At 64.1% G+C, this 10,813-nt stretch overlaps 1 protein-coding gene across 2 annotated transcripts; it reads left to right on the top strand.

Annotated features, from left to right (window-relative positions):
* The first annotated feature begins 994 nt into the window (after positions 1-994).
* Positions 995-9,725, top strand: CSRNP2 (cysteine and serine rich nuclear protein 2). Of its 2 annotated transcripts, none has more exons than XM_061443982.1 (5): positions 995-1,068; positions 6,819-7,068; positions 7,458-7,717; positions 8,340-8,636; positions 8,894-9,725. In XM_061443982.1, the coding sequence occupies exons 2-5, from the start codon at positions 6,918-6,920 to the stop codon at positions 9,665-9,667; spliced, it is 1,482 nt and encodes a 493-aa protein (XP_061299966.1). In that variant the 5' UTR covers positions 995-1,068; positions 6,819-6,917; the 3' UTR covers positions 9,668-9,725. The 2 variants fall into 2 exon arrangements, with proteins under 2 accessions (XP_061299966.1, XP_061299965.1); XM_061443981.1 differs by lacking the exon at positions 995-1,068 and adding an exon at positions 2,922-3,242.
* The last annotated feature ends 1,088 nt before the right edge of the window (positions 9,726-10,813 follow it).

Here is a 10,813-nt window from a genome sequence, read left to right on the forward strand (position 1 = left end):
GCCCTGAGCTGCTGCAGGCCCTGCCCTGAGCTGTGGGAGCCTCAGGATGATGCCAGGAGAAGACATGAAAAACATGAACCGATTCCACCTGCTTCTCCCTGCAGGAGCCCCCTCGCCTCCTGTGCACGTTCAGGTCACTTGGGAAGGGGGAAGACAGAATCACGGAATGGTTTGGGATGAAGGGACCTTAAAGCTCCTCCAGTCCCAACCCCTGCCCCGGGCAGGGACCCCTTCCACAGGGCAGGGTGCTCCAAGCCCTTGTGTCCAACCCGGGCTTGATGGGATGGGGCATCCAAACCTCCTCCACTGAACCCATCCCAGTGTCCCAGCACCCTCACAGGGAAGAGCTCCCTTATCTCCAACCTGAACTCCCCTGTTCCAGCCTGAACCCATCACCCCTTGTCCCATCGCTCCAGTCCCTGATGCAGCTCCCTCTTCGGAGCCCCCTCCAGCCGCTGGAAGCTGCTCCGAGGTCTCTTCTCCGGGCTGCACCCCCGCTGTTCCCAGCCTGGTTTTCCCTCTCGGCCTGCAGGAGCCCCGCCGGAGCGCTGCGAGCTCGGTGCTGATGGTGCCGGTGCACGGGGCTGGTGGCACCCCCCGGGTGAAGTGATGCGCGCATGGCGAAGGTTGCGGCCGGGCCGGGGCCGTTGCTGCAGGGGCCGGGGAGGACGAAGGCGGCGGTGCCCAGGCCGAGGCCTCCTTTGGCCCGTTCCCGTTGAACCGGGGGTGAGCTCCGCTCCAGGCTCCCCCGCGGGGCTGGGGCGCTCCCCGCCCGCACCGGGTGCGAGCCCTCCCCGCGCCGCGGGCGTGGTTCCCGTCACTTCCGCACTACATTTCCCGTCGTGCCCCGCGGCCTCAGGACTCGCTTTCCCATCGTGCCCCTCGGAGCGGGCGGCGGCGGGGAGCGTGGTGGGCGGGGCGTGCGCCGCCACGTGACGCGGGGTATATAAGGGGCGGCGCTGCGCCCGCGGCCCCATTGTTGTCGGCGGTCGGCGGCGGGGCGGGCCCGGCCCCTGCGCGCGCCCCCGGGAGCCGCCCCCGCCCCGCCCGGCCCCGCCCCGGGACCCGGTGAGTGGGGGGGGGGGAGGGGAGGGTCCGGTACCGGCGGGGTGGGGGAGGGCGGCCGCTCCCTCCGCGTGCACCGGGGAATGCAGAGGAGGGGGGGGCCTCGGAGCCGGGGGAGCTGCAGGGGATGGGGAGGGCCTATAGGGGATGAGGGGGTGTCTATAGGGGATGTGGGGCTATGGGGAATGAGGGGGTGACTATAGGGGATGTGGAGCTATGGGGGATGAGGGGGTGGCTATGGGGGATGAGGGGGTGTCTATAGGGGATGTGGGGCTATGGGGGATGAGGGGGTGTCTATAGGGGATGTGGGGCCTAAAGGGGATGGGGGCAGCTTTGCATCTTGAGGGGCTATAGGGGATGATGGAAGGCCCCAGAGCTGGAGGGGTTCTAGAGGAGCCTCTAGGGGATAAGGAGGCCTTTGCTGGCTGGGGGCTATAGAGGATGCAGGGGCCTGCAGGGCACGTGGGCCCGGCTTCCAAATGGAGAACTTGTGGGGCAGACCTGACAGCTGGGGGGGGGGGGTGTTGGGGATGGTGCCCATAGAGGATGTGGGGGACCCTTTCAGCAGAGGCTCTCCCCTCCTCTGGGTTGTGGGGTCCTGTAAGGGTTGTGGGGCACCTATGGAGGACATGGGGTACCCCTTAAGCTGCTTTGTTCTCTACCTGGGGACTGTAGAAGGTGGGGGGGATCTTTACATGTGGGGACATGGTGTAGGGGAGTTGGACGGTTACATGGGTCCCCAAGGAGCCATGTAGTGGTAGGGCCCACCAGGGTGGTGGGAAGGAGCTGATGAGGATGATGATGATGAGGATGGTGATGGGATGTGCTGGAGGAGGAGCCACCATTGTGGGGGTCCTGCTCTGATGTCCCCCCAAAGGTGGGGAGGGGTCGTTGGCTGCCCCCACTGCAGGTGCTGGGAGGGGAAGGGGGGTACTGGGGTGATGTTGTTGGGCCGTGGTGGGACCTCGAGCAGCCATGATGGAGGCTCTGAGGCCCAGCCCACGCTGCAGAGGCCCTGAGGCTCCTCGGGGTCATCTCGGTAGGAGCCGGGCTCTGATGCTGACCACGCTCAGCCTCGGGACAGCTGCTCCATCCAACAGCCCTGGCCGTGTCCTCCTGCCCTTCCCTTGCCCTCAGGTGTTTGGAGCAGGGGAGGCCTGAGAGCAGCTCCAGAGCCTAAAGGGGCTGCAGGAGACCTGGAGAGGGGCTTGGGACAAGGGCCTGTAGGGACAGGCCAAGGGGAATGGCTTGAACCTGCCAGAGAGAGACTGAGATGAGCTCTGGGGCAGAAGCTCTTCCCTGGGAGGGTGCTGAGGCGCTGGCACAGGGTGCCCAGAGAAGCTGTGGCTGCCCCATCCCTGGCAGAGCTCAAGGCCAGGTTGGACACAGGGGCTTGGAGCACCCTGCTCCAGTGGGAGGGGTCCGTGGAGCTGGATTGGAGCTGGAGGAGCTCTCAGGTCTCTCCCAACCCAAACCAGTCTGGGTTTCCATGATCAAGGTATTCTGTGGAGCCTCCCTTATGACTCGATCCCGGTGACAGGCAAAGGGACCCAGTGGGTGTTTTGGGATTAGCCCTTTCCGTAGCCCCGCCAGACCCTCCTCAGGACTGGGAGCTGTCCCCACTGCAGCGGGCACCAAGGGGGGCTCAGGGGCACCCCAGCTCTGTGGCTGCTGCTGCTGCACCGGGACCTGCCCCCCTTCCCTCGCGCTGTCATCGGTAGCGGCACCAGCGGAGGGAGGCCAAAGCTGGTCCCTCACTGAAGGTCCAAGGCCTGACCCAGGCGGAGCTGGGATCTCCACTGTGCCCGTGGCCGCAGCATCCTGAGAGCCGGCGGATCCACGGCTGCAGAGGAAAACCTCCGAGAAGCCCCAGCGCTGAACTCCTGGTGGTGGCCACGCAGCCTCCGTTCCATCCCCACCGGGGGGGGGGAATAATCAGCCCCGTTTCTGGGCTCATCAACAGGAGCTTGTGCCCTAATTCCTGCCCTGGGATACGCCTGGATTTGTCGCGCACCGGCCGGGAACGGCGTGTGCCATTTTCCCCGGCTCCTGCTTTGATTCTGCAGCGATAGCAGACGTGAGCTTCCTTTTCCTTTATGTGCTTCCCTGTGCCTGGACCCTTCCCCCGAGGTGCTGCTCCCAGCCCAAAGCCCATCGCGGTGGCCATCCCAGAGGAGGTGAGCTGCTTTCCTTGCTCTTTGCAGGAAGCGCATTGAGGGTTTGAATTCGGCTTCTTCGCAGGCTCCCGTTTGCTTTCCCTGGGAATAACGGCCTGAATCCCCCTGTGCTGGGCTCCGGGCTGGTGGTGGGAGCTGCTTTGCTGCTTGCTGGGAAGCACTGGAGGGGTTTTCTGCCGTGGGGCTCTGCAGTGATGCTGCCGTGTCATCCCGGCAGCGCTATTCCCGCTGCATCACGGGATGGAGCCGAGCTGGGGGGGCTCTGTGAGGAGAAGCCCCTTTTTGGGTGGGTTTCAGCCAGGGATGAGCCGTTTTCCAGGGGGGAATCCAGGGAATTGCAGCCTGGCTCCTGCCTTTGCTCTCCAGTGTCGGCTTCCCGGGAGATGCTGAGCGCTGCGATGGAATAAAATGGGCTCCTCCGGTTATTCCTTGATGGGTTTTTTTCCTGGCTTTATCCTGTGTTCCGTGATCTGGTCCTTAATGCACCAGGATGGGGTCCGGCTGCTGCTGCTGCTGCTTAGCCCGGGGGGGCTCTCCCTGTGTGGATCTGTTTCTTCCTGCTCTCATGCAGTTCCCACCCTCTCCTTCTCCGGCTGCTGGGATAATCCCACATCTCCATATTTGACCCCTGTGATACCTCCAAACCCCAGAGGCGTTGTCAGGATCCGCCTTTGCCTCTTGCTTTTGAGGGGAAGCTTATTTAAACCATTCCCCACCAAAAACTGGGGCTCCAGGGATGTGGTTAAAGCAGCTGGCAGAGAGGAGGGGATACAAGGAGGGAATTCTGAGCATCATCCAGGTTGCTTGGGCCTGGAGCGTGGTTTTTAGGGAGCCATCACAAGAGCCACGGGATGCCCAGAGGATCCCATGCAGGATGCTCAGGGGGTGATCACTGATCACTCTGAAGGGCTGGAGGTAACGGAGTTCATCACTCTGGAATTGCTCTGTCAATGGAGGAGGAGCCCGGCAGCACATCCGACAGGGATCGAGGATCATTGGAGGCAATGCCGGAGGTGGAATGAGGCTCGTCAGCGGGTCCTGGACCACTGCAGATCCATCGGCATCAGCGAAGGAGCTTTGGGGACCACAGAGCAGACCTCATCCTGGGATGCTTCTGCCCTTCCTCCTCTCCTGGAAGCAGGAATCACAAACCATCCTGGGGATCATCAGCCTTGGATGAGCCTCAGGCCTCGGGTTTTCCCAGTCCCACACTGGAGCCCCGTTGTGGACTGGCTCTGGGGCAGGAGGCTCTTTGACCACCCGAGTCCTGTCTCTTTCCTACCCCCCTCCCTGCTCCCAGAGGCAATTCCAGCAGCAGCTCTTTGCTTCCTCCCTCTTTAAGCCTTACATGAGGCAGCCCTGACCTGCAGAGCAGGTCTGAGGCCAGGGTGAGGGTCTCCTCTTCCCTCCAGCAGCTCCAGGACTTCTCCCTGCTCCATGCTGGGTCACTGGGAGGTGCTGGGCCCGGCTGCACCCTGTCCATTCCCAAAGCCAGAAACCACCAAAAGAAGGATGATTGGAGCTAATAAAGGAATTTAAGTGCCCTTTGCTGCACACAGGGGCAGCTGCTGCTGCGCTGGGGAGGAGGAGGAGGATGCTCACACGGGCAGGGAGCTTCTGCATTGGAGAAGTGAAATGAAATCTGATGGATCCATCCCAATGGAGGTGAGCTCCGTCCTGGTGGATCCATCCAGGGCTGGAGCCAGTCTCCATCCCCAGCCAGGTCGATGCTGTGGGTATTGTCCACCCCGGCACCATCCCTGGCTTTCCTCACCAGAAGCACCTGCAGGAGGGGGATTTGGGAGGATGTTTTGGAGCTTTGCTTTGGGAGGCAATGCAAGGAACTGCCGCTCTCCTTGGGGATCAGCTCCTTCCTAACCCAAGGCTGGTGAAGTTGGCTGGGCCCTGGGCTGAGTAGCACCCACAGGAACCCAGGCAGGGACCCTAGGGCTGCAGACGTGGGGCAGGTTTGGGGTGATGGAGGTGATGGACCAAGGGGAGGGCTGCAGCTGCAGCACCCGCACGTCCTTTGTGGGGCAGGAGGTGGTGACCAGGGGATGCAGAGCCTGTGTCCTGGTGCAGGCAGAGCCCCCCACTGCCCCTTCACCCCTGCATCGCCTCTGGGATCCCTGGGATCAGGCGGGTTCCGCAGGGAAGCCGCTGGTTCCGTTAGAAGCCGGTTTCTCCGTTGCCATGAGAACGGCGGTGGGAGAGGAGGAGCAGGGAGAGGAGATGAGGCTGCGCCGCCCAGGGTGTCCCGGGGGGATTCCTGATCCAGCGGATCCCGGATGGGCACAGGCGATGCCCTGGGCTCGGTTCAAAGGCAGAAGCTGCTGCTGGGGACCCGGGATTGTCGAGAGGGTGATGCCTGCCCATGGTCTGAATGAGGAGATGAGCAAACCTGCAGTCAGTGGCAGATGGCACCAGATCGGGTGGGAAGCTCTGCAGGGGGATCTGGCCAGGCTGGATCCATGGCTGAGGAACCTGGGGGATTCAGTCTGGAGAAGAGAAGGCTCGGGGGGTGCCTGATCGCTGCCTCCAAGTGCCTGACAGGAGGATGGAGCCAGGAGGGGCTGGGCTCTGCTCCCAAGGACCAAGGGATGGGACAAGAGGAAACGGCCTCAAGCTGCACCAGGGCAGGTTTAGATGGAGCTGAGGAACAATTCCTGCCCCAGAGGGTGCTCAGGCATTGGAACAGGCTGCCCAGGGCAGGGCTGCAGGCACCGTCCATGCAAGTGCTCACACCCCGTGGAGATGAGGCCTCAGTGCCATGGGGCAGCGGTGGCCTTGGCAGGGCTGGGAATGGTTGGACTGGATGAGCCTGAAGACCTCTTCCATCTGGGTGGATTCCATGGCTATGACATAGAGGGACACTCGCTGATCTTCCCACTGGAGCATCATCTCAAATACTCCTCACCCAAGCTGGAGCCCAGCACTTCCCAGGATCCACGGACAAGCTGCCTTGTTTGGAGCACATCAGCATTGACAAGGGGGCAGGGAAGTACCAGAGGCTCTCACAGCAGGATCCTCCAGCAGCTCATTCCCTTCCTACATGGAGACCTGAGAGCAGCTCCAGTGCCTGAAGGGGCTGCAGGAAACCTGGAGAGGGGCTTGGGACAAGGGATGGAGGGACAGGGACAGGCCAAGGGGAATGGCTTGAACCTGCTCGAGGGGAGACTGAGATGAGCTCTGGGGCAGAAGCTCTTCCCTGTGAGGGTGCTGAGGCGCTGGCACAGGGTGCCCAGAGAAGCTGTGGCTGCCCCATCCCTGGCAGTGCTCAAGGCCAGGTTGGACACAGGGCTTGGAGCACCCTGCTCCAGTGGAAGGGGTCCCTGCCCATGGCAGGGGTTGGAGCTGGAGGAGCTTTAGGGTCCCTTCCAGCTGCAGACCAGACACGGGGGTGATGGGCTCCCCTTGGGGAACTGCAGGAATGCAGCAGGGTTCAGGGGCATTGTCAGGGAGGGACGGGCAGGGATGGGAGAAGCTGCTCTTGGGAGCCCCGTGAACCTCTCCTGGTCATCCCAAGTGCTGCTGGCCTGTCCCAAACGCCGCGGTCGCTTCTTGCCTTCTCCACAGAGACCCCCGCGGGCTGCGGGCAGGGGCTGGCGCCGCGGAGCTGCTGGCGAAGCGCCGGTGCCACCGCTGCCCACCGGCTCCCATGCGAGCCCCGGCCAAATGGACGCGATCCCGAGCGCCGGCATCAAGAGGAAGTTCGAGGATGCGGACGCGGGCTCGGCGGGATCCAACTCGGACGACGAAATCTCCAACAGCGACAGCGCCGACAGCTGCGACAGCGTCAACCCCTCCAGCTCCAGCGGCTTCCGACGTGAGTGGCCGGCGCCGCGCTGCGCCGGGGCCAACTCTGCCCTTCCCCTCTGCCTCCCTCGTAACCCATCTGGTGATGCGCAGGGGTGGGAGGGCGCGGGACACCCGGCCTTGGGCACTTCCCAGTGTCAGCCCCATTCCTGAGGTCCAAGCTCCATCGTGGAGCTTTCCTATCCCAGGATTCGCCCTGCTGGAGCGTCCCACTGCCTGCGCGGGCGCTGGTGCTGTGGGGCCATGGGGGGTGCTGGCATTGCCCTCGCTGGCACCAGAGCTCATTGAGTCCCAGACAGACTCAGCCCCATCCTGGGAGCCCAGCGGGTTGCAAGGTCTGGGAGGAGGGGGGAGTTCTCTTTGCTCCTGTGACCCCCCTGCGGTGCCTCCCCCCCGCAGCCACGTCCATCCTGAAGCGGCAGAAGCAGCTGGGCAGGAAGAACGTGCGCTTCGACCAGGTCACCGTGTACTACTTCGCGCGGCGCCAGGGCTTCACCAGCGTCCCCAGCCAGGGCGGCAGCTCCCTGGGCATGGCCCCGCGCCACAACTCCGTGCGCAGCTACACCCTGTGCGAGTTCGCGCAGGAGCAGGAGGTGAACCACCGCGAGATCCTGCGCGAGCACCTCAAGGAGGAGAAGCTCCACGCCAAGAAGATGAAGGTACCGCAGGGGGCCCCGGGTGCAGCCAGGGTAGGGGAGGGGATCACCCCTATGGGTCGTTTCCCTCTCCTGTGTCCATGGGTGCTCAGTCTGGGAGCAGGCAGCAGCAGGCTCTGGGTGGCTTTGCCTGTTCTCCAGCCACATCCAGGCTGTGCCCTGGAGCCTTGCCCAGGGGCTGGGTCTGCTCCGCAGGGCCCATGCTGGGGCTCTCACTGCCCGGATGCCCACGTCCAGCACCCACCTCCCTCTTCCACTGCTCCTCGGGAGGCCATGGACGTGTCCATGTGCCAGCTCCCAAAGGGCTGGGACACCTGTGAGCCAGGCTTAGGGGGTGTTTGAGTGCATGGAGCCGAAGGCACGATGCAGGATCCAGCTCTGGCCCCTCAAGTCTTATTTTCCCAGGGGTCACTCTTGTGGCATCCCGGTGTTTTCAGCAGCAGGGACCTCTTGTTATCCCATTGCTCGCAGGGCACAGCCCAGGGGGGCTGGAAAAGGGATTCCCTGCTTGGAATTCTCTTTTTCTTTCATGTTTCCTTGCTCCCTTCTCCCATGAGCTGGGGCGGGGGGCGGTCCGGAGGGGAATGGGACGTAGGAATCCCAGCCTCTGCCCTGCCACCCGCAGCTCACCAAGAACGGGACCGTGGAGTCGGAGGAGGCGGACGGGCTCACGCTGGAGGACGTCTCGGACGATGACATCGATGTGGAGAACGTGGAGGTGGACGATTACTTCTTCCTGCAGCCGCTGCCCACCAAGCGGCGCCGGGCACTGCTGCGCGCCTCCGGCGTGCACCGCATCGACGCCGAGGAGAAGCAGGAGCTGCGGGCGATCCGGCTCTCCCGGGAGGAGTGCGGCTGCGACTGCCGCCTCTACTGCGACCCCGAGGCCTGCGCCTGCAGCCAGGCCGGGATCAAGTGCCAGGTGAGCTGGGGGTGCAGGTGGGAGCTCGGGAAGGTCTATGAGGGTGGTGGGACACGGGAGGGGTTGAAGGGAGAAGCTGTGGCTGCCCCATCCCTGGCATTGTTGGACACAGGGGCTTGGAGCACCCTGCTCCAGTGGACGGTGTCCGTGCCCGTGGCAGGGGGTTGGAACTGGAGGAGCTTTAAGGTCCCCTCCCAACCCAACCCATTCCATGGTTGTGTGATCCTGGCGCTGCCACGTCTCCATCCCCCTGCCAGGTGGATCGCATGTCCTTCCCCTGTGGCTGCTCCCGGGACGGCTGCGGCAACATGGCCGGGCGCATCGAATTCAACCCCATCCGCGTGCGGACTCACTACCTCCACACCATCATGAAGCTGGAGCTGGAGAACAAGCGCCAGGGCGGGCGGCCCCCGGTGCCCGAGGAGGCCGCATCCGGCGCCGCTCACGGCTGCGGCAGCGCGTGGCCGGGGCCGCAGCCCGGCGAGACCCAGGACTTCCAGGAGTTCATGGCAGAGAACGAGTCGGCCGTGATGCACCTGCAGACGGCCGAGGAGCTGGAGAGGCTGAAGGCTGAGGAAGACTCCAGCAGCGGCGCCGGCGTCGAGAGCTTGGGCGTCTGCATCCTGGAGGAGCCGCTGGCCGTGCCGCAGGGGCTCTGCCCGGCTCTGGCCGCTCCCATCCTCATCCAAGCCCAGTTACCTCCGGGCTCGTCCGTCCTCTGCTTCGCCGAGGGCTCGGAGCCGGCGGCCACGGGCGAGCAGCCCTACTTGAACGATGGCTCCGTGCTCTACTACCCGGTGGAGCCGAGGCCGGGCTCCAGGGGCGATGGTGCCCCCCCAGAGCCCCCAGCACCGTCCTGCGTGGCCGAGAAGGAGCTCAGCGTCCTGCCCGGGGCCGGGGCTGCTCCCAGCCGAGCCGCCAGCAAGGGGGAAGCAGCCAAACCCCCTCCGTCCCCACCCGGGGCTGCAGCATCCGCCGCGGGGAGCTCGGTGCCAGCGGAGCCGGTGCCGGAGCCGGTGCTGCCGCTGTGAGCGAGGCCCCCCCTCGGTGCTCCGTTATTTATTGACAATAAGATTTTATGGACCAGCAGCGGCCACTGGTGGTTATTTACCGGGTGCTGGGGGGGGGGCGGGCATCGTACCGAGGATCTGAACCCATCCCATTGCCTGGCACAGGCCGGTGGCCACTTGGGTGCTGGACCTGGAGCCTCCCTCTTCCCAGGGCAGCTCCCTCCCATCCTGTTCCACCTGCAGGAGAGCTCTTCCCTGGGGGGGTAACTTCAAACCCCCATTTCCCCCTCTGCTTCCATCCCTTCAATGGATGCTCACCAGCCCCCTTCGGCCACCCAGCACCTCCTGGGGATGTTCCCCCTTCCCTGGGGCCGGTGCTGGGCTCAGGATGGACTGGAAGGACCCAGAGCCAGCAGGGGGTTCCTTGCACATCTCCTCTCTGTTGTCCCGGCCCTTTCTGGTTGAGCAAATCCCATCTTTGTAAGGAGAGAACTGGGAACTGATGGGAGCCAAGAGCCCCCGATGCCCATGAGCTTCCTCTGCTGACAGGGTCAATCTGGCACAGACCCGTGGCTGCTTCTCCTTGGGAAGCAACCCTGGGGCTCGATGCTCCCAAGGGGAACCTCCCAGCTGGAGAGCAGGGGAATTCCATGGGGGGATGAGGCTGGGGGTCAAAGTGCTTTGGTTGGTTGGGTGCTGCTGCGGTTGAAGGCTCCTGGTGCTCACCTGCCCCTGGGAACAGGGCCTTAATGGGGGTTTGGTGCTTGGGGAGCGGGTCCAAGCCCCTGGGCCCAGAAGGGGAAGGGAAGGGGCTGTTGGTTTCCACCCCAGGGGCTCCATGCCCGGCCTCAGCTCCCCAAGGCTCCACTGGGGAGGCTCACAAGCCTGATCCCTTGGTGATCCCCATCCCCACGTCCCATCCCAACAGGGACCTGCCCCAGAGCTGAGCTGCGCAACCAGAGCAGACGGTGACGCTTGAACGGCTCCAGGGCTTTATTTCCCCCTTCCTGGGTTGCTCCCAGTGGCCTCCAAGGGCCGGCACAATCCAGGACCCATCAGGACTGGATCCTGTTCCTGCTGCGCTCTCCCTGTTCCATGATTCTGGGCTTGTCCGAGCGTCCCTCCCGGTCCCTGCTCCATTTGGCACCGGCTCAGACCCCACGAGCC

This window comes from Pezoporus flaviventris, unplaced genomic scaffold, assembly GCF_033815535.1.
Source record: "Pezoporus flaviventris isolate CSIRO_AGI_PZ_B2104156 unplaced genomic scaffold, CSIRO_AGI_Pfla_v1 ptg000592l, whole genome shotgun sequence".
Taxonomy (NCBI): domain Eukaryota; kingdom Metazoa; phylum Chordata; class Aves; order Psittaciformes; family Psittacidae; genus Pezoporus; species Pezoporus flaviventris.